The sequence below is a fragment of the Bos indicus x Bos taurus genome, chromosome 12, assembly GCF_003369695.1.
Source record: "Bos indicus x Bos taurus breed Angus x Brahman F1 hybrid chromosome 12, Bos_hybrid_MaternalHap_v2.0, whole genome shotgun sequence".
In the NCBI taxonomy this organism is placed as follows: Eukaryota; Metazoa; Chordata; class Mammalia; order Artiodactyla; family Bovidae; genus Bos; species Bos indicus x Bos taurus.
This window is the reverse complement of record NC_040087.1, coordinates 71,746,697-71,770,416: the sequence shown is the minus strand read 5'-3', so window position 1 is coordinate 71,770,416 and position 23,720 is coordinate 71,746,697. Positions and strand designations below refer to the sequence as shown.

General features: G+C 43.1%; 1 protein-coding gene across 1 annotated transcript in view; it reads left to right on the top strand.

The window, feature by feature from the left end:
- Nucleotides 1-23,720, top strand: part of LOC113902127 (multidrug resistance-associated protein 4-like) — a 197,462-nt gene that overhangs the window by 59,138 nt on the left and 114,604 nt on the right. The window contains exons 10-14 of the mRNA XM_027557082.1: nt 2,379-2,468; nt 3,871-4,062; nt 13,928-14,022; nt 14,246-14,332; nt 21,393-21,489. Of these exons, the coding sequence (XP_027412883.1) occupies nt 2,379-2,468; nt 3,871-4,062; nt 13,928-14,022; nt 14,246-14,332; nt 21,393-21,489 (561 nt within the window). The remainder of the gene's footprint in view (nt 1-2,378; nt 2,469-3,870; nt 4,063-13,927; nt 14,023-14,245; nt 14,333-21,392; nt 21,490-23,720) is intronic.

Below are 23,720 nucleotides of genomic sequence, written 5' to 3'. Positions count from 1 at the left end.
AGGAAACTATAAGCAAGATTTAAAGACAATCTTCAGAATGGGAGAAAATAATAGCAAATGAAACAACTGACAAGGGATTACTTTAAAAAATATATGAACAGCTCATACAACTCAATGCCAGAAAAACAAACAACCCAATCAAAGAGTGGGAAAAAGACCTAAACAGACATTTCTCCAAAGAAGACATGCAGATGGCTCACAAACACATGAAAACATGCTCAACATAACTCATTATTAGAGAAATGCAAATCAAAATGACAATGAGATATCACCTCACACTGATCAGAATGGCCATCATCAAGAAGTCTACAAACAATAAATGCTGGAGAGGATGTGTAGAAAAGGGAACACTCTTGTACTGTTGGTGGGAATGTAAATTGATACAGCCACTATGGAAGATGGTATGTAGATTCCTTAAAAAGCCAGGAATAAAACCACCATGCTGCTGCTGCTGCTGCTAAGTCGCTCTAGTCGTGTGCAACTCTGTGCGACCCCATAGATGGCAGCCCACCAGGCTCCCCCATCCCTGGGATTCTCCAGGCAAGAACACTGGAGTGGGTTGCCATTTCCTTCTCCAATGCATGAGAGTGAAAAGTGAAAGTGAAGTCGCTCAGTTGTGCCCCATCGTTGCAACCCCATGGACTGCAGCCTACCAGGCTCCTCCGTCCATGGGAGTTTCCAGGCAAGAGTACTGGCCATATGACCCAGATATCCCACTCTGAGGCATATACCCTGGAGAAACCAAAATTGAAAATGATACATGTATCCCATTGTTCACTGCAGCACTGTTTACAATAGGTAGGACATGGAAGCAACCTAGATATCCATTGACAGATGAAGGGATAAAGAAGTTGTGGTACATATACACAATGGAATATTATTCAGCTATTAAAAAGAACACATTTGAATCAGTTCTAATGAGGCAGATGAAACTGGAGCCTATTATACAGAGTGAAGTAAGTCAGAAAGAAAAATACCAATACAGTATATTAACGCATATACGTGAAATTTAGAAAGATGGTTATGACAACTTTATATGCAAGATAGCAAAAGAGACACAGATATAAAGAACAGACTTTTGGACTCTGTGGGAGAGGGTGAGGATGGGATGCTTTGAGAGAACAGTATTGAAACATATATATTACCATATGTGAAATAGATGGCCAGTCAAAGTTTGATGCATGAAACAGGGCATTCAAAGCAGGTGTAATGGGACAACCCAGAAGGATGGGATGGGGAGGGAGGTTGGAGCGGGTTTCAGGATGGGGGACACATGTAAATCCGTGGCAAAAAAATTCTAAAAAAGGAAAAAAAAAGAAAAAAAAATAATGTTTTATAATTTAGTTCTTCCCAGAGAAATTTTTTTCATTTTGAAGATTATCGCAATAGTTTGTCCAGACTTTGTACTTTTAGTTTTTTGGGCATTTTACTGATGAACTGTAACCTCTCTTTAAAAACAAAAATTATCAGTTACTGACAATTTTCTTAACACTAAGAACATGTAAAGGCATACAAACATCCTTAAGTCTCTCAGGAATATGACCTGTAATTGGCATGACTTCTCCCTCACATTGGATTGTGTGATGTTGCATGTACCTCCATATTTTTTTCCTTTCTTACAGCAGAAGTACTTTATGGCCCCAACGCATGTAACAGATATTAAAATTGAGGTCTTATCGCTCTGACCCACAAAGTCATAATTAGTTTCTTAATTCCCTATTTTTTGTTGTTGTCATTGTTGGTGTTAAATTAGAGCTCTTGTGAAGTTAGAGCTTTGACGGGTATTTATAAGTTACTTTGCCAAGAAAGACTTCATCATACAAAGTGACCTGCTTCCTTAGCATTACTGAGATTCATTCTTTATCAAATGAAAATGGAGAGGTAGTGGAGGTTTCAATTTATTAGTCGAGGGCCAGGCTCATCATGTACTTAAGCTCCCACATCGTGGAGATTAATGAAATAGTTAAAACCAAGGGTCATAATGAAAACATAAATGATTAAAAACTTCCTACATTGACTATTCTATTAAGTATATTATTTTAATAAGTTATAAAATATGTTTAGTATACATCATAAAATTTGCATTTCAAATTTCAGCTTGTCATTTCAACTGCTAAATTCTGTGGCTATCTAATACAGTGTCCACATGGATAGCTGGTAAAAGGAGTCTTCCTAGAGGCGACTGAAGTTGTTTCAGACCCTGGAAGAGAAAAGATTGGATGAAAAGTCCTGTAGCACACATTATCTTAAAATAGGAAGGAGAAAAATGTGGGCTATGTTTAGCATATCAATGACTATTTTGTTATTTTCTCCACTTTCTGAAGTAATGTGTGTTACTTTATTGAAATGGGCAGATTTTCATAAGCTTTAATTTGCAGGAATCAGAAACCCCAACCCTACAAGGCCTTTCGTTTACTGTCAGACCTGGTGAACTGTTAGTTGTGGTTGGACCTGTGGGAGCAGGAAAGGTAAGCCATGATACCTTGCTCGGCTTGCTGCAATGCCACAGCCCCTGTTAAATTCTCAGAGTTGAGGAACTTCCCTGGTGGTCCAATGGTTAAGAATCTGCCCTCCAATGCAGGAGACACGGGTTGGATCCCTTGTCGGGGAACTAAGATCCCACATGCCTTGGGACAACTAAACCTGTGTGCTGCAATGAAAGATCTTAAGTATTGCAACTATGACCCAACACAGCCAAAAATAAATAAATAAATATTTTAAAAAATTCTTAAGGGTTGAGCCTAAAGCTGTGTATAACACAGTTTGAACTGGGCAAATCTAGAATCGCTTTCCTCTAGGTGTGTTCCATGGGACATTCGTTTTGCAAGAAGGTTTCATGGCCACATAAATCTGGATAAACGCACTGTGTTTTCCTTCTTGGTGCTTCATATTGCACAGTTGGGAACTGCTTGTTGGATGTTTGGACATCTCAGTGAAGGACATTATTTATGTGACATCTATTCAGGACAGAATGAGACAGTGGGGACTTCTTTTTGTGATGGTCATCCCTCCAGGAAGTCTGGAGGTTGTGAAGGCTCTTCCAGGAAGCTTTGAGCATTTTCTCACATGACTTGACTTGATCCTCTCAGTGCACATGTAGTGAATGTGCAGCCATGTGCTAGAGCTAAAGAAACAGATGTGAGCGAGACCCTGACACCTCTTCCCTCCAGAGACAACCAGGTTCTGGGGTAAGACAGATATGCAGGCAGATTATTTTAGCCCAGTGTGCTAGCACTGTGATGTGGGGACACAGACACACCACATCTGTGTGGTGTACAAGATTTGAAGGACATGTGTACATGCATTTAGTCTCTTGTGTTCTGTACAACAAAATACAGAAATCTAAACATAAGTGTGTACATGAGAAGTTAATGATTTCTTCTGTGATGGACTTTTGCTCTTTGGACACAACACACTTCAGAGTTTTTTAATAATCATCTTTGGATATAGCTTTCATGTGTAGCTTTTTAAGCACAAATATTTGTCAAGTGAAGTATACCCAGATATAGGAACAGCTGCATAAGCATCAGATGCAAGAAATACACATCCTGCTGGGCTGCTCTGTTAGTTAAGAATGTTAAACATTCTTATTTAGTCTTTGTTGAGTATAGCGCTTCATTTGGGGGAAATTCTTGGGCACAGTAGTTTGTTATAGCATTTTATTAGTATTTCTTGTCAACTGTGGGTTTACATTGACCAACAGTGCTATTTTCACCTTTTTGGTTGCAATCGCCAGAACTATACTTTATCCTGTTCTAAACATAAGCGTTCTATCATACATCAAGCACCAGGGTGGGGTCGGCTGTGCTGCAGGGCATATTCCGTCCTGAGTGCTGCCTGTTCACATGTGTGTGTTGCCATCTGTTTCAGTCATCACTGTTACGTGCTCTGCTGGGGGAGCTGCCCCCGAGCCAGGGACAGGTCAGTGTGCATGGGAGGATCGTGTATGTTTCTCAGCAGCCTTGGGTGTTCTCGGGAACTGTGAGGAATAACATTTTATTTGGGAAGAAATATGAAGAAGAACGATATGAAAAAGTAATAAAGGCTTGTGCTTTGAAAGAGGTGAGTAATGACTCCTAAGTTGGATATACTTGAATATTAAATAATGATAATATTGGTTTAACCTACAAGATTTGTTGAGAGTTTTTATTTATTTATTTTTTAATTTTAAAAATCTTTGATTGTTGCTGATTATTTGAAACTGGTCTTCTGGGTAAATATGCAGGTATATACATTGCTGTTTTAATCCTGATATGATAACACTCACAGAATGCCTTTTTTTTTTCCCCTTGAGGGGATCAGTCCATTCTATGAAGTTTCATTCACTTTTAACAATTATAGAAATTTCTAAAATAGCAAGCACAGTGTAATGAATCCTCATGTACCACTCCCAGCTTCAGCCAGGATCACCTGGTGGCCTGTCTTGCTGCATCGCTACCCCTGTGCTCTGCCTGCCCCACCCCCAACCTAGATTATTCTGGAGCAGATCCTAGACACCATATTAGTTCATCTGTCTACATTTCATTAGTTTTGTCTAAGAGAAAAAAATCTTTTCTCTTTGGAAAAAAATCACCACATTTTTCACCTGAAAAATAATCACCATATTTTTCACCTGAAAAATAACCCAAATTCCTGAATGTCATAAACCTTCTAATCTGAGTTTACATGTTGTGAGTCATCTCACTGAGAAATCTTGTTCATTGTTGTTGGAATCAGATTCCACATAAGGTCTGTCCATTGTACTTAGTTGTTGCCTCCTCGATACCTTTCAGTCTATAGGTTTCCCTCTTTACTTCATTTTTGATTTATAATTTATTATTTAAAGAAAATAGAATACTTATGTTTCTTCTTAATACTGCATCATTTTGTTGGAGAAGAGATTGTTTTCAGAAAGGGCATCAATTTTCACAGAAAATGGCAAAGTGAAATGTTTAACACTATATTAGGATTTAGATGAAATTAGTGAATGAATAAGGAAAACTAAAGTTATCTGATATAATATAATTTGGCAGAAAAAAAAGAAAAGTGTAAATACCAATAAATAGTTTGTTATTCTCTTGGGTTATAAACATCAGTGAAAAACAGTTTTAAAGGTCTCCCCTTGGTCTGTTCAGGGCAATTTGGACATCTGACTATACATTTATACAGTGAGGAAAAAGCTGGGACAGACTATCAAAGGTTTGGTGTTAAAGGCTGCAAACTCTCTTTGTGAGGAAATAGTAATTCTGCTTGAACAATGGTTTGAACACCATAGATTGTATCAGGAGAGCAGCATTTTATGATAATGTGGACAGAACAGAATTATTCATTTAATGGCTGCTATTTCTTTCTCTTTGGCTCATGTTAATGGGAGATTGTGCTTTTGCAGAAATGATGTGAAGTTAGGAGGAATGAACTAGATTTTTGTTAAATGGTACATAGACTGTGTAAGAAAAGAAGAGGGGAAACAAATGTGAAACAGTGAGACAATAGCTCCTGTTTATTCAGAGTTCATGTGCAAAACATTTTTGTATCTGTCTCACACGTGTGCATGCACACACATAAACAGGAAACAGTTAAGTTCAGTTCAGTCGCACAGCCATGTCCGACTCTTTGCAACCCCATGATTTGCAGCACGCCAGGCCTCCCTGTCATTCACCAACTCCCGGAGTTTACTCAAACTCATGTCCATCGAGTCAGTGATGCCATCCAGCCATCTCATCCTCTGTCATTCCCTTCTCCTCCTGCCCCAATCCCTCCCAGCATCAGAGTCTTTTCCAATGAGTCAACACTTTGCATGAGGTGTCCAAAGTATTGGAGTCTCAGCTTTAGCATCAGTCCTTCCAAGGAACACCCAGGACTGATCTTCTTTAGAATGGACTGGTTGGATCTCCTTGCAGTCCAAGGGACTCTCAAGAATGTTCTTCAATACCACAGTTCAAAAGCATCAGTTCTTCAGCACTCAGCTTTCTACACAGTCCAACTTTCACATCCATACATGACTACTGGAAAAACCATAGCCTTGACTAGACAGACCCTTTGTTGGCAAAGTAATGTCTCTGCTTTTGAATAAGCTATCTAGGTTGGTCATAACTTTCTTTCCAAGGAGTAAGTGTCTTTTAATTTCATGGCTGCAATCACCAACTGCAGTGATTTTGGAGCCCCTCCAAAAATAACGTCTGACACTGTTTCCACTGTTTCCCCATCTATTTGCCATGAATGATGGGACCAGATGCCATAATCTTAGTATTCTGAATGTTGAGCTTTAGGCCAACTTTTTCACTCTCCTCTTTCATTTTCATCAAGAGGCTTTTTAATTCCTCTTCACATTCTGCCATAAGGGTGGTGTCATCTGCATATCTGAGGTTATTGATATTTCTCCCAGCAATCTTGATTCCAGCTTGTGCTTCTCCCAGCACAGCGTTTCTCATGATGTACTCTGCATATAAGTTAAATAAGCAGGGTGACAGTATACAGCCTTGACGTACTCCTTTCCCTATTTGGAACCAGTCTGTTGTTCCATGTCCAGTTCTAACTGTTGCTTCCTGACCTGCATATAGGTTTCTCAAGAGGCAGGTCAGGTGGTCTGGTATTCCCATCTCTTTCAGGATTTTCCACAGTTTATTGTGATCCACACAGTCAAAGGCTTTGGCATAGTCAATAAAGCAGAAATAGATGTTTTTCTGGAACTCTCTTGGTTTTTCTTTCATCCAGCAGATATTGGCAATTTGATCTCTGGTTCCTCTGGATTTTCTAAAACCAGCTTGAATATCTGGAAGTTCACGGTTCACATATTGCTGAAGCCTGACTTGGAGAATTTTAAGCATTACTTTACTAGCGTGTGAGATGAGTGCAATTGTGTGGTAGTTTGAGCATTCTTTGGCATTACCTTTCTTTGGGATTGGAATGAAAACTGACCTTTTCCAGTCCTGTGGCCACTGTTGAGTTTTCCATATTTGCTGGCATATTCAGTGCATCACTTTCATAGCATCATCTTTTAGGATTTGAAATAGCTCAATTGGAATTCCATCACCTCCTCTAGCTTTGTTCATAGTGATGCTTTCTAAGACCCACTTGACTTCACATTCCAGGATGTCTGGCTCTAGGTGAGTGATCACACCATCGTGATTTTCTTTGTCATGAAGATCTTTTTTGTGCAGTTCTTCTGTGTATTCTTGCTACCTCTTCTTAATATCTTCTGCTTCTGTTGGGTCCATACCATTTCTGTCATTTATCGAGCCCATGTTTGCATGAAATGTTCCCTTGGTATCTCTAATTTTCTTGAAGAGATCTCTAGTCTTTCCCATTCTGTTGTTTTCCTCTATTTCTTTGCATTTATCACTGAAGAAGGCTTTCTTATCTCTCCTTGCTATTCTTTGGAACTCTGCATTCAGATGCTTATATCTTTCCTTTTCTCCTTTGATTTTCACTTTTCTTTTCACAGCTATTTGTGAGGCCTCCTCAGACAGCCATTTTGCTTTTTTGCATTTCTTTTTCATGGGGATGGTCTTGATCCCTGTCTCCTGTACCATGTCATGAACTTCCATCCATAGTTCATTAGGCACTCTATCTATCAGATCTAGGCCCTTACATCTATTTCTCACTTCCACTGTATAATCATAAGGGATTTGATTTAGGTCATACCTGGATGGTCTAGTGGTTTTCCCTACTTTCTTCAATTTAAGTCTGAATTTGGCAATAAGGAGTTCATGATCTGAGCCACAGTCAGCTCCCGGTCTTGTTTTTGTTGACTGTATTGAGCTTCTCCATCTTTGGCTGCAAAGAATATAATCAATCTGATTTCGGTGTTGACCATCTGGTGATGTCCATGTGTAGAGTCTTCTCTTGTGTTGTTGGAAGAGGGTGTTTGTTATGACCAGTGTGTTCTCTTGGCGAAACTCTTACTCCAAGGCCAAATTTGCCTGTTATTCCAGGTGTTTCTTGAGTTCTTACTTTTGCATTCCAGTCCCCTATAATGAAAAGGACATCTTTTTTTGGTGTTAGTTCTAAAAGGTCTCCTAGGTCTTCATAGAACCGTTCAACTTCAGCTTCTTCAGCGTTACTGGTTGGGACATAGGCTTGGATTACCATGATATTGAATGGTTTGCCTTGGAAATGAACAGAGAGCATTCTCTCGTTTTTGAGATTGCATCCAAATACTGCATTTTGGACTCTTTTGTTGAGCATGATGGCTACTCCATTTCTTCTAAGGGATTCCTGCCCACAGTAGTAGATATAAGGATCATCTGAGTTAAATTCACCCATTCCAGTCTATTTGAGTTCGCTGATTCCTAGAATGTCAATGTTCACTCTTGCCTTCTCCTGTTTGACCACTTCCAATTTGCCTTGATTCATGGACCTAACATTCTGGGTATCTATGCAATATTGCTCTTTATAGCATCGTACCTTGCTTCTATCACCAGTCACATCCACAATAGGGTATTGTTTTTCTTTGGCTCCATCCCTTTATTCTTTCTGGAGTTATTTCTCCACTGATCTCCAGTAGCATAGTGGGTACTTACCAACATGGGGAGTTCCTCTTTCAGTAACCTATCATTTTGCCTTTTCGTACTGTTCATGGGGTTCTCAAGGCAAGAATACTGAAATGGTTTGCCATTCCCTTCTCCAATGGACCACATTCTGTCAGACCTCTCCACCATGACCAGTCTATCTTGCGTGGTCCCACGTGGCATGGCTTAGTTTCATTGAGTTATTCAAGGCTGTGTTCTGTGTGATCAGATTGGCTAGTTTTCTGTGCTCATGATTTCAGTGCATCTGCCCTCTGATGCCCTCTCGCAACCCTATTGTCTTACTTGTGTTTCTCTTACCTTTGTCATGGGGTATCTCTTCATGGCTGCTCCAGCAAAGTGCAACTGCTGCTCCTTACCTTGGATAAAGGGTATCTCCTCACGGCCGCCCCTCCTGACCTTGAACGTGGAATAGCTCCTCTCGGCCCTCCTGCGCCCTTGCAGCCACTGTTCCTTGGACGTGGGGTTGCTCCTCCTGGCTGCCGCCCCTAACCTCGGGCATGTGGTAGCTCCTCTCCGCAGCCGTCCCTCACCTCAGACGTGGGGCAGCTCTTCTTGGCCGCTCCTGTGCCGTCGCAGTCTGGCACTCTCGGTTGTTGCCCCTTACCTTGGGCGAGGGGTAGCTCCTCTCAGCCATGCTTCTGCACGGTCCTTTGCAGCCAGCGGGCTTCTGCACGGTCACATGATTTATTAATTCTTTATGAGTGTCCTTGATGTTCCTGTCTTCATTTTATAGTAGGAGAAACTGATACTTGAGGATGACACAGCTCATCTCTGCCTTTACAGCTCAAGTTCAGATCTGTTTCTGCATAAGCCTAGATTCCATGGAAGGTGGGGTGTGGAGTAAACAGATTTCAGGCATTTTCTCTTTACCTTAATCACATCCAGCTCCTGACACCCAGATCAAATTCCTGAGACCCAGCCAGGATGTGCCTGTTTCTTTCATGACCTTACTTTTCTGATGAAGAAAGAGACACACCCTGGTTAGGGTCTCTCTTTACATGTCCCTTTACACTTTCATCCATTGCTCACTTTTTAAGAAGTTCTTACTTCTAAACTTCCTCAATTGACAAGCAGCACAACACCATGGATAAGCATGGAAACTAGAGGCAGTTTGATGTGAAGGAGCAGAAGTCTCTGAACTGACTTGAGCTGGGTCAGATTCTAGCTCTTTTGTTCAATAGCTGAAAAGGAAAGATATACCTATTTGAAAAGGAAAGATATATCTATTTGAATGAAGAGTTCCAAAGAATAGCAAGGAGAGATAAGAAAGCCTTCCTCAACGATCAATGCAAAGAAATAGAGGAAAACAACAGAATGGGAAAGGCTAGAGATCTCTTCAAGAAAATTAGAGATACCAAAGGAATATTTCATGCAAAGATGGACACAATAAAGGACAGAAATGGTGTGGACCTAACAGAAGCAGAAGATATTAAGAAGAGGTGGTAATAATACACAGAAGGACTATACAAAAAAGATCTTCACCACCCAGAAAATCATGATGGTGTGATCACTCACCTAGAGCCAGACATCCTGGAATGTGAACTCAAGTGGGCCTTAGGAAGTATCAATACGAACAAAGCTAGTGAAGATTATGGAATTCCAGTTGAGCTATTTCAAATCCTAAAAGATGATGCTGTGAAAGTGCTACACTCAATATGTCAGCAAATTTGGAAAACTCGGCAGTGGCCACAGGACTGGAAAAGGTCAGTTTTCATTCCAATCCCAAAGAAAGGCAATGCCAAAGAATGCTCAAAACCACACAGTTGCACTCATCTCAAATGCTAGTAAAGTAATGCTCAAAATTCTCCAAGCTTGGCTTCTGCAGTACATGAACTGAAATTCCAGATGTTCAAGCTGGTTTTAGAAAAGGCAGAGGAACCAGAGATCAAATTGCCAACATATGCTGGATCATCAAAAAAGAAAGAGAGTTCCAGAAAAACATCTATTTCTATTTTATTGACTATGCCAAAACTTTGACAGTGTGGACCACAGCAAACTCTGGAAAATTCTTCAAGAGATGGGAATACCAGACCACCTGACCTGCCTCTTGAGAAATCTGTATGCAAGTCAGGAAGCAACAGTTAGAACTGGACATGGAACAACAGACTGGTTCCAAATAGGGAAAGGGGTACATCAAGGCTGTATATTGTCACCCTGCTTATTTAAATTATATGCAGAGTACATCATGAGAAATGCTGGGCTGGATGAAGCACAAGCTAGAATCAAGATTGCCGGGAGAAATATCGAAAACCTCAGATATGCAGATGACACCACCCTTATCGCAGAAAGTGAAGAAGAACTAAAAAGCCTCTTGATGAAAGTGAAAGAGGAGAGTGAAAAAGTTGGCTTAAAGCTCAACATTCAGAAAATGAAGATCATGGCATCCAGTCCCATAACTTCATGGGAAATAGGTGGGAACAGTAGAAACAGTGACAGACTTTATTTTTTTGAGCTCCAAAATCACTGCAGTTGGTGATTGAAGCCATGAAATTTAAAGACAGTTACTCCTTGGAAGGAAAGTTATGACCAACCTAGATAGCATATTCAAAAGCAGAGACATTGCTTGCCAAGAAAGGTCCATCTAGTGAAAGCTATGGTTTTTTCAGTAGTCATCTTTGGATATGAAAGTTGGACTATAAAGAAAGGTGAGCACCGAAGAATTGATGCTCTTGAACTGTGGTGTTGGAGAAGACTCTTGAGGGTCCCTTGGACTGCAAGGAGATCCAACCAGTCCATTCTAAATAAAATCAGTCCTGAATGTTCCTTGGATGGACTGTTGCTGAAGCTGAAACTCCAATACTTTGGCTACCTGATACGAAGAACTGACTCATTAGAGAAGACCCTGATACTGGGAAAGATTGAAGACGACAGAGGAAAAGGGGACGACAGAGGATGAGATGGTTGGATGGTATCACTGACTCAATGGACATGAGTTTGAGTAAACTCTGGGAATGGGTGATGGACAGGAAGGCCTGACCTGCTGCAGTTAATGGGGTCACAAAGAGTCAGACACGGCTGAGCAACTGAACTGAACTGACTCTCAGAACAGTGATGTGACCTCACTTAGTCTCAGTTTCCTCATCTGGGAAATGGGGTCAGTACTTACCGTGTAGCTTGTTTCAAAGATTAGAGATAATCAGTATCAGGGTGCAGCACAGTGCTTGGTTCACAGATCTTACCCACCAGGAGCTGAGAGAAGCTATGTGCACACATAGAAATTATTGAGCAGAATAGGGCAGGTCCTTCAGAAGAAATGTATGCAAAGCCTTAGGAACCCAGCAGGAAGAGAGTGAGTCCAGGATGATTTCATGGGAGAGTGTGTTTAGGCTGAGCCTGGAAGAATGGGCAGGATATTGACAGGCCATGAGAGGAGGGGCAATTCCAAATGGAAGACAAGCAGTAAAGGGAGGTTCCATTGTTTGACTCCAGAATCCAGCCCTCCTCTGCTAGGGCACTCATCAACTGTTTCAACAGTCTGCTCCATAGCATTTTTACTGTTAAGTCTCCACCATTGCTGAAGGGTCCTTGGTATGTTTCTGGTAGATGGTATCAAACCAGCTTCTTCATTTCCTAGTTTGCCTCTAGTTTGTGTATCTGCTGTTCAGTGAAAATTGGTTAAATTTAACTTAGAGGAAAATAACATGAATAAGAACACTTTCCTGTCAGTGGGAAGAATTATAATATATGCTCAAGTCAGGCTTTTCTCTTTAACCTAATCAGAAAATCCTGGCTGGGAAATTAGCCTGACTTGGATTTTACCTCAAATCCTTTAAAATGTTCTTCCCATCTGGGACTTATCTATTAATAATTTGTAAAGTCAACAACACACTCAAAGTCCTACCACCAGAGTTGAAGAGAGCCTGTTTCTTATGCTTGAACTGAGCTAAGGGAAAGAGTGAACTTCAGTGCCTTTTCTAGAGCATGTTGCGATTGCTGTGCTATAATGCGATGCTATTTGGGGAAGGAAGCCAGAAAAATACATTAATAAAATTAAAGGATAAAAACTAATAACAGTTTGCAAGGACTGTCAACAGTGAAATGGAGGTCCAGAAAACAGGGGACCTGTGTGTGTCTGTGTGTCTTTGTGGCGGTCAGGGAGGGTTATGATGGAGACACTCTCTTTCTTATCCTCATGGTCACAAGCTTTGCATGTTGTGATTCACACTGTGAATGGAGTCCCCCTGTTGGATTAATGAGAAAATAGGCATCAGTCATCAGTAGCAGAGCTTCCCTTATAGCTCAGTTGATAAAGAATCTGCCTGCAGTGTGGGAGACCTGGGTTTGATTCCTGGGTTGGGAAGATCACCTGTAGAAGGGAAAGGCTACCCACTCCAGTATTCTGGCCTGGAGAATTCCATGGCGTCACAAAGAGTCAGACACAACTAAGCAACTTTCACTTTGACTTTCATCAGTAACAACTCAGTAAATGGTGACCCTGTTCTTCCTCATGCTCCAAACACCATGGTGCTCTTCTTACAACCCACACCCATCCCATCAGCAGGTCTTACAGACTCTACCTTCAGAATGTGTCTGGAGTGTGCTCCATCTCTCCATCCCTGCTGCTCCCACTGTGGTCCTGGCCACCATCGTCTCTCACTTACATTATTCCAGTAGCCTCCTTACTTGTATCCACCCTCACTCATTCTCCCTTACTTCTTGTTTTCTGCAAAGCACAGGAATGAGTCTGTAGAAATCTCAGACCAGGTCAGTCATCCCTTCTCCTTCTCTCCCTGTTACTGGGAGTGACCCCAGGCTCCTCCTGCTCTGTCTCTGCCCTCACTCCCCACATTCTTACTCAGCTCTGCTCTCCTGCCTCCTTGCTTGTCCTGAACCCCTTGGACATCTCCCCATGGCCCCTGTACTCGCCCATTCGTCTGTGTGGAGCAGCCTCTCCAGGTCTGCCTGAGCCCCTCCCCCTCCCCCGGATCTGCTCAACCCCCTCTGAGCAGAGCCCTCACACCCCAGTGTGGACTCACTTCCCTCCTTCATTCTCCACCACCCTCCCCTCCCCCACCCCACCCCCTGAGCCGGCTTCCTTTTCCTTCTCATCCTCAGTACTTGCACTAAAGTTAATTTTCCTTATTGACCATCTCCCACTGTGGAGAGAAACTCTAGGGGCTTTGTTTCCTCATGGCTGAATTCATTGTGACCAGAACAATGCCTGGTGTATATTGATCCACAATGAATATCTCTTAGAATGGTCAGATGCATAAATGTTGTGAAAAACTACAGAATAAAAACAAAAAATAACCCTGAGGATTTTTTAAATTGTTCACTGTTATGGTTTAGCCACTATGAAATATACTCGTCATTGTTGATCAAACACTGTGGGGAGAACTGATGCTAAAAAGTTAGGATGGCAGGAGGAGAACATATTTTAGATCTTTTTTTTTTTCTCCTGTTCTATCTCCCTGTAGGATTTACAGCTTTTGAAGGAAAATGATCTAACTGAGATAGGAGACCGGGGAACCCCTCTGAGTGCAGGACAGAAAGCCCGGGTCAGCCTCGCCAGGTAAATGGGGTTTCAGTTGCCATCCTGCCCCTCCTCCTCTGCGGCTCCTAGTGGACGTGAGCACACAGAACCCGCTCACCGGGTGGGCCTGTGTAAAGCAGGGTCTTGCCTCTTTCCCTGGGCTCATGGAAGGAACCTGGAGTTGTTGGACACCATCATGATTCAGAGATGGGACCCAGGGAGTGTGACGTGTCCTCTCCTGATGTCTCTCTCTGTTTTCTAGAGCTGTGTATCAGGATGCAGACGTCTACCTCCTGGATGATCCACTGAGCACAGTGGATGCAGGAATCAGCAGGCACTTGTTCGAACAGTGAGTTTGCTTCTATTTTCTATCATCTCTGCTTTCCAGGAACCCTGTAGAGATTGGGTAAGAGAGCTCAGGAAAGCCTTTGTGCTTCAGGAGACTCAGCTCGCTCTGCCCTTGTGTCTCTCTCTTCCCTCCCTTCCCTCCACAGAAGATCCATTGTAGAGAAATTTTGCATCATGATGAGGTCAGGACAGGAAAATACAGAAGGTGCTTCCAATGTGTGAAGGACAGTGGGGTCTGTGCTTTAGGGAGTGAGGAATAGGTGAGAGATTTCCCTGTGACCTGCAGTTGATAATCAGACACTGTGATGGGTCCAGAGCCTTGAAATAAGAAAGATGATGAATGGTTTTTAAATCACAGAGTTGGACCCAGGAATCTAGTACTTAGTGTCAGTCCCTTTTCTCTATCATGTGTTTAAGGCACATTAGAAGCAAAATTTTCGGTACTGACACAGGGCTTCTATAGAAAGGCTCTGTTGGTTTATGCTTATTATTCTGTAGGTTTGGAAATTCTTAATAAGGCCTAGAATTAAGACTAACTTATTCCACATCTAAGCATGAATTTAATGGTTTAGCGTTGTTTCATGGATGCTTACTTGAATTAATACTTAGACCCATGATGTAGGGTTAGCCTGAATGTGGAACTAGAGATCTAGAATCTGGTGGAAATCTTGACTCTCATTTTTGTGTTTCTGGAATACAAATTGCTTTTGCCTGGCCGCAGAATGACTGAAGTAAAACAACTCTTATGCTTTTCTGTGAATAATGTGTCCTAATACACGCTGACTGAAGCCTCTGATGGAGTCTAGACTGGCCTTTTTGAAAGCTGCATGAGCTTGCTTTTGCTACAACAGCATCCACATCTACCCCATGGTTGCTTACCTTGCTGTTGTTCACCTTGTTAAAGCCAACAAGCCTTCCAGCTGCACTTATTAATGCCCTGCTGTGTGCACTGGGATCAATGCCCTTACAGATGTCCCTGCACAAAACCTCTTAGTTTATAAGGAGGACGGAGAGCCAGGAGAGGGGAAGGACCCGTACTGGGCAGAATAAGGGAGACTAGGATGCCCAGCTCTCATTTCTGCCTCTGAGGAACCTGTCTCAATGTGGAGCTTGTTAAGACAGATACCTGGGAAAAGGTCAGCTGAGTCAGGGTTTAGAGGTTTCTGCTTCCCTGGTGGCTCAGAGGTTAAAGCGTCTGCCTGGAATGCGAGACACCTGGGTTGGATCCCTGGGTCGGGAAGATCCCCTGGAGAAAGGAATGGCAACCCACTCCAGTACTCTTGCCTGGAGAATCCCATGGAGGGAGGAGCCTGGTAGGCTACAGACCATGGGGTCGCAAAGAGTCATACATGACTGAGCGACTTCACTGTACTGGATAGTAAGTGCTGAATGGAAGTGGATGTTGGAAAGCTCCCTGTGCCCTGGGCTGGGCGGGAAGTGCCCTGGGGGCGTGCAGGCTGGGTATGTATGTAGAGGCTGAAAATAAGACCCAGTTCCCTTTGCTGGAGGAAGAGTAGAAGCACAGGAAACGAGGCTGTGAGAACAGAAGGCACGTCCTCACCTGGAGGAGGCAGGTTGTACAGCAGAGAGAAGCTGTTTGGGAATTCTCGCTGTCAGGTCCTGTGTTAGTTTGCTGGGGCTGTGTCTGTCCAGGCTGATCTCACAGAGACCAGAGCTCAGGCAAGTCCAAGGTGAGGGTGTTGGCAGATTTGGTGTCTGGTGAGGACCCAATTCCTGTGTCCTCATGTGGTGGAAGGGGTGAGGGAGCAGTGTGGGTCCCTTTTATAAAGGCACTAGTCCCATTCAGGCAGACTCCACCCTCATGACCTGTCACCTCCCAATGGCAAAATCTCCAGTACTTTCACAGTGGGGTTTAGGTTTCAGTGTATGTATTTTGAGGGCATAAACATTCAGTCACAGCAGGCTGCCAGAGATGGCAGAGCTGTGCGTAAATAATAGAAATTCATTCTCTCACAGTTCTAAAGGCTAGACTCTCATGATCAAGGTGTGGGCAGTTTGGTTTCTCCTTAGACCTTTTCCTTATCTTCTGATGACATCTTCCTCACTGTGTCCTCGGACATGGTCCTCCCTCTGTTCATGCACACCCCTGTGTTTCTGTCCTTATGTCTTAGTCTCCTCTTCTAAGAACACCAGTCATATGGGATTAGGCCCACTATAATTGAGGGTAACAACTACCTCTTTAAAGGTTCTGTCACCAGATTCTAAGGTTCTGGTGGTCAATGTGCCATCATATGAATTTTTGGGGGAACAGAATTCATTCACAGCAAATCTTAAATAGCAAATAAAGAGACTTAAGCAGATTAGTGGAGTGAGTGAGAGAGATATGTGAGGAGCTCTGAGCTCTGGATATGAGGAGCTGGGATTCCACATCCATTAAGCAGGGGTCATGAGGCAGGTACCACTGAAGGCTGTATGTGAAAGGTGCTTAGTGTTGGGGCAATGAAAGAGCTCTGGAGATGGATGGCGGTGATGGTTACACAATGATGTGAATGTACTTAATGCCATTGAGCTGTATGCATAAAAAATAGTTAAAATTGTAAATTTCATGTTATGTATATTTTACCACACACAAAAATGACACATTAGCATTGAATCTTTCAGAACAAAAGAGAGCAGGGCAGCTGACGTGGCATGGCCCACACTCCGATCTGACCCCCCCTTTCCCACCCTCCTTTGATTGTGATTTGATAAATTTTCTCTTATTTAAAGCACCTAGTGGCTCAGATGGTAAAGAATCTACCTGCAATGAAGGAGACCTGGGTTCAATCCCTGGGTCAAGAAGATCCCCTGGAAATTTCTTGCCTGGAAAATCCTGGGGTTGCAAAGAGTCAGACATGACTGAGTGACCAATACTTTCACTGATGACTTTTCCCTTAGGTAGTGCCTTGTGGCTTGTCATGAGTTCAGTGATGGAATACTAGTAGTGAGACATGAGTTTCCATCCCCCACTCTCCTGGCATCATGAGTAGCTCAGCCTCCCTGTTCCCAACACTCCACCCTGAACTTGCAAGTGTCTGCTACCCTGTCTTGTGTGCCTCTGCACAAGTTCCCCATCACTGCAAGAGCAGTTTCTGCTGGCTCTTGTGTCTGTGTCACAGGGAGGGGAAGGGAAAGTTTATGGATTGCCATGTATCAGTGTGCTGAACACAAAAACTCTCTTAGGTGTTTATAAAGGTGAGGTGTTTATAACATGTTTATAAAGTTCTCTCCAACCTTTCGGTTTAATGACCTTGGATGTACACTTAATAGAAGCAAGCTTGTTAAGACTTGTATGCTAATCAGAACCACATTCTCTGGGGAAACTTAGGGCAGGGATCACAAAGGCAATTTAGGAAATCACTCAACAGTGACTGAGAATGTTCTCAATGAGTTAGGCATTTGGACAGAACAATATGCTATGAGAGATGGTGGTCGTGTTGAAGCTTATTTGTGGTGAATATTTTCTATTAAAAGTGAATGAATCACACTTCTACTTGCCATTTTCATCTTCCTTTAGTCATGAGTATATTAATATATACCAGGTTACTAATATTTGTGATTTTTATAACTATATTTTGTGATAATTAAGTGGGTTCTATTACCTATAGAAGGTGAGAGTCCTTAGATGAACTGATGCAGTCTCATTTGTGTCCAGCCATGGACCTTCTCCTGGATCAGCCCCACATCACCAGACCCCTGCCTCCTGCGTCATCAGTTTTTCAGGTCTGTCCTGATCAGACTCCCATGCTGCTGTCTACACAGCTCACCCTCCTGGTCCAGCCCTTCATAGACCTCCCCCTGCCCTCCCCTCCCATTCCTCCCATGTTTAGGAAGCAGCTCCAGGTCCTCAGAGAACAGGCTTCTTTGCCATCTGCCCCCATCAGCCTTTCTAGCTCTTCCCCACACCTACTTGGTAATCCACTGTGCTGGCTTTGTGGGAGTCCTTTCTCACCCCTGTCTGTCTATACATAGTGGTCCCCCTGTCCCAGAGCCAGGGAGCAGTGCACCAGGACACAGAAGGAAGATGGAAGACAGGACCTGACATTCCCTCCTCCTCCTCCAGGTGCAGCCCGTGCCCTCTGTCTTCTCACTGCCCTCAGTGGGTGCACTTGACTATTTATGAGTCTCCCCACCCTCTAGAAGCTATGAATGCAGGAAGGTGCCTCAGCCCAGCATGTTCTGTCCCAGACCCCTGCACCTGCTGTGTCTTCTTCCAGGGATGTTTCCCCAGAGAATCTCGGGGCTCCTGTGTCTCCCCAACTACAGCAGCCCCCTTGCTTTTTCTTCAGAGCACACATCATGGCCTGATAGTACATGTCCTGTACTCATTCAGTGTATCCCCCTTTTACATGGTGCAAAGTAATGTCTGCTTTCTTGGCCTGCGTTGTACGTCAAGAGAGTGGCACCTCAGTAAACCTTTGCTGATTGAATGGATGAAGGTGCGGTTTCTGAATTATTTGTATCCCCTCTACCATGGAATGTATCTCCTCTTAACACAGCCCCTATAGAGAATGATACTGGATTGGCCAAAAAGTTCAGTTGGGTTTTCTGTAAGATGTTATGGAAAAACCTGAAGGAATTTTGTGGCCAACCCAATAAATAGAACACAGCCCTTATATAGATTTAATAGCTAACTTGTTTTTGAATCATTTTTATGACATAACTTGGAAATCTTTACTCTGAAACTTGAAAAATAGACTATCTTCTTCAGTTCAGTTCAGTTCAGTTGCTCAGTCATGTCTGACTCTTTGCGACCCCATGAATCACAGCACGCTCGGCCTCCCTGTCCATCATCAACACCTGGAGTTCACTCAGACTCAACGTCCATCGAGTCAGTGATGCCATCCAGCTATCTCATCCTCTGTCGTCCCCTTCTCCTTCTGCCCCCAATCCCTCCCAGCATCAGAGTCTTTTCCAATGAGTCAACTCTTTGCATGAGGTGGCCAAAGTACTGGAGTTTCAGCTAGAGATGGATAAAAAGCATTATTTAGGAAAATTTCAAAGTCATTAATTGGCCACTTTGTTGTAATTATTTATATTACTTCATCTCTGATGGAATGTTAGGAAGCAAACATTTTACCACTTTTGGGTGGCTCCATCTTGGACATAGAAACCCATTAGATTTGATTAACATCTGCCTTCAGGGACTGTTGGCAAGTAATTATGAATTCAGGAGAAACAGTTCCATTAAAAGCTTTAGTACTAAGTCTGAAGAGGTTTGCTCACTCAGGAATCTTAGATACAAATGCTGAACTAAGATATGTCAAAGGGCAAAATGAATCCTTTTGGACTTAATGAAGCAATGGTGTATGTGTCTACATCCTGGGGTCTTGCTTCTCATCACAGACCCAGTGTTCAGAGTGTCCCCTTAGGACTTTTCTGTCATGAGTCCAAAGCACATGACTGCTCATGGTTAGGGAGGAGTGGAGAATGGGGCTGACGTTTACTGAGTGGATTGGTGGTTTCATTTCTCAGCACCCGTGGGTGAGTTGTCTTTGGCCTTGTTTTGAGATGAAGAAACTGAGGTTTCATCACTCATCTGACATCAGGCTCGTGAGAGGGACTGAGCTGCAGTCTTCTGCCTTCACACTCTTCATTTGACTCACTCACAGACTGAGTTCTGGCCCAGGTTCCTGAGATTTGCTCTGTGAGGGACTTGGGCACCCAGAGTACCTGCTTGCAGCCCTGACTGTGGTCACCAGGGCCCCAAATCCAGCCACTTGCTTCCCTGGAGAGGTTGTGGACCTTGTGGGATGAGACTGGGGCTGAGTTCCTAGGGGGTTGCATTAAAAATGTGAAGCAGTTGGAGAAGTTACTGTAAAAACACTTAAGGTTGGATACTGAGAGAGGTTGTTGGCCTTCCAGACCTGCCAGGCCTGTGACTTGCCCAGGTTAGACTTAAGAAAGAGCCCAGAATCAGTGACAAACACACATATGGTTTAATTATTAGGGCCCACTTACATGTGCAAAGGAAATCCTGGAAGGGCATCCTATCATTTGAGGCCCACGTTGGAAGAGGACATGGTGGTAGTCTTTGCTCCAAGGGCAAGGCGGCAGGAGAGGGGGGACATGACCTGTTATAGGGGAAGGTTGATGTCAGGGTGGGCCATTGGTCACCATGAAAACCAGCAGAGGGTCATGTCCTTCTTGCCCCTTTGACAAGCATCATGGAGGATTGTGATCTGAAGCTAGAGCCGTCATTAGCTGGGACAAGCATATAGGAAGGTCAGTCATGTAAGTAGGTGTAGGTGAAGCAGACACTGGTCGAGAAGGGGATGTATAGAGAGCAAGAGAACAGCCATTTTGGGTGGCCTGATCACACAAGGGTCTTGGGTAAGAGAACTGGTGTGTCTTTTGGCCGTTGGATGATTCCCATTGTGCTTTGGGCCATCTGAATTCTGTTCTTTAATTTTCATATTTGGAAGGTGTTCAGTCCTTATGAAAGAAGACTGATTTCCTGGATGGGACTTGGACTGTTGTAGAGACTGATGGAGGCCACGTTGGCACTCATTTTCTGTTTAATATTATTTGGTAAGAAGTGTCTAGAAAAGGCACTCTAGCAAAGGTTACCAAGATTCTATTAATTTTTTGTTGTTAATGTATGCATCATAAATCATAAATAATCCCCTAGAAAATTGTCTAAGGAAAATGCACACGTTTTTATGTAACATAGATGCCTCTTTTCCCCTTCCCACATAGTGATAAAATATTAAGTTCAGTCAAGTTTTGGAATCTCAGTATTGCTCAATTATTTTTCATTATGAAATGTAAATTATTGTTAAGCTGAGTTTTCAGAAAATATTTAGCAAGTGCCTCCTTCACTGGACTGTTTTTTAGAATTTTTTTTTAGCAGAGCTGGGTTCACATTTGCTGCTGATAAATTTGAGGATCTATTCAGGATCATTGACATATTTATATTTAATTTGTATTATTTGTTTTTTATTTAAACTATAGACCTTTGCTGTGTTGTTTTTGTCTCATTATGTTTTCAGAATATGTGTTTTCAGTTTGGAGCACCCCCATTAATGTGTATTTGCATTCTATACCTTTTACATTTGTAGGTGTATTCGTCAGGCCTTGAAGGAGAAGATCACAATCTTAGTGACTCATCAGCTGCAGTACCTAAAGGATGCAAGTCAGATTCTGATACTGAAAGATGTAAGTAGTTTCTAGAAGCCTGTGAAATTGCCAGCACTCAGGTGTGTTGAAGGCCAGACCTCCCAGCAGGTCACTCTCCTTGGATTCATGGTAAATGTCCTCTTCTCCCTCAATTTAACTCCCTCTTTTTCTCAGAGCTGATGCTATTCATGTTTTTGAGGATCAATCCAAAGACCTGTAAAGTGTCACTATTAAACTTGAAGCCACGTAAACACTAAAGCATATAGGAGTGCTACCACAGGACTACTGAAATATTACTGTTCTATTGAAATTTGTTAAGGATAATGATGCTATTTTATTTATAACTTGTGTTTTCCCCTTATATAACTTAAGTCAAAGTTTTTTACTTGGAAATTAGAGCTACTGAGACCTGTTTGTATCCACGTGATTGTCAAGCACAATTTGCCTAAAGTGCATCTTCCATTAACACTAGAAGCAAGGTTGGGTAGCTAAGCACCTGGGTCAGAGATGCCCATTCTGCAGGTCTCCCTGCCCAGGTCTCTATGTGCCCAATATGTGTGGGAGCCTGTGCAGCAGGAGGACAAGGCCCTGCCTTCATGGGACTCCTGTTCTTATGGGGATGGATGTGACGAGGAGGGTGACATACTGGCTGTCTCCTTGAGGAGCTGGTGCCTCATGGGGTCTGGATGACATGAAGGTGGGGGCCATGCAACACCTGGGGGAGGGAGTCTGAGGCAGGGTGTCCTAAGGAAGGAGCTGACCTGGCAGGTTAGAGGAACAGCGGGACAGTGTGTGTGTCTGAGGACAGTGAGCAGGGGGGCGTGGAGGGAGCTGGTCTCTGAGCAGTGGGCAGCGAGCCTGGAAGTGGGATGGAAGCCTTGGATGGTCCAGAGCAGAAGAGCGATGTGGCCTGATGTTGGAGTTAAGAGATTCCTCTGATGGTCACTGGAGGGGCGACAGCAGAAGCAGTTAGAAGTCTTAGTAAAGCTGAGGAGACAGAAGTGTGGGCTCAGGATAGGGTGTCAGTTTCTAGAGCTGCTGTAACAAAGCACTGCAAACTGGGTGACAAAACAACAGAAGTTTATCTTTTTCCTGTTCTGGAGGCTATAGATCCCAGATCCAGGTGCCGGCAGGGCCATGCTGTCTCTGAAGGCTCCAGGGGAGAATCCTTCCTTCCAGCTGGTGGTGTTCATGGATCTTCCTTGTGTTCCTTGGCTTCCAGCTGCAGCACTGTGGTCTCTGCCTCTGATGTCACATGGCCGTTGTCCCCGTGTCTGAGTCTCTTCTCATAAGGATATCAGTCACATAGGATTTAAGGTCACCCTGTTCCAGTGTGACCTCATCTTAACTTCACTACATCTACAAAGACACTGAATGCAAATAAGATCATGTTCACAGGCATCATGTTTAGGGCTTGAACTTACTTTCTAGGGGGCTACCAATCAACCCCAACTCCTAGCATGGCTGGGGATGGGGTGGAGATTAGTGAGAATATTTCAGGCTTACTGGTTGTTTGTTGCTTCAGACCTTGGCTTCTTTGTTTCTGAGCCTCAGCACCTCCGTCATTAATCCTTGCCTGTTCCACAGGCCCTTGGTCAGTCAGTTCAGTTGCTCAGTTGTGTCTGACTCTTTGCGACCCCATGGACTGCAGCACGCCAGACCTCCCTGTGCATTGCCAACTCCCAGAGTCTACTCAAAGTCACTGAGTCAGTGATGCCGTCCAACCTTCTCATCCTCTGTCATTCCCTTCTCATCCTGCCTTCAATCTTTTCCAGCATCAGGGTCTTTTCAAATGAGTCAGCTCTTCACATTAGGTGGCCAAAGTATTGGAGTTTCTGCTTCAGCATCAGTCCTTTCAATGAATATTCAGGACTGATCTCCTCTAGGATTGAGTGGTTTGATTTCCTTACAGTCCAAGAGTGTTCTCCAACACTACAGTTCAAAACCATCAATTTTTTGGTTCTCACATCCATACATGACCACTGGAAAAACCATAGCTTTGACTAGTTGGAACTTTGTTGGCAAAGTAATGTCTCTGCTTTTTAATATGCTGTCTAGTTGGTCAGATCCCTCATTTGTCAAATGAACTTCTGTCCTAAGAAAGATTATTAAATGCAGAACCTCTGCCTCTCTAGAAGCAATATCTCACGTCAACTGTTAACTGCTCTTTCAGGAATGGGGAGTTCAGGTTTCTCAGATTTGATAACAGTTAATTTCATGTTGGAAGAGGGTGATACTAGTGTGTAAAGCCTCAACGATGACAATATTAT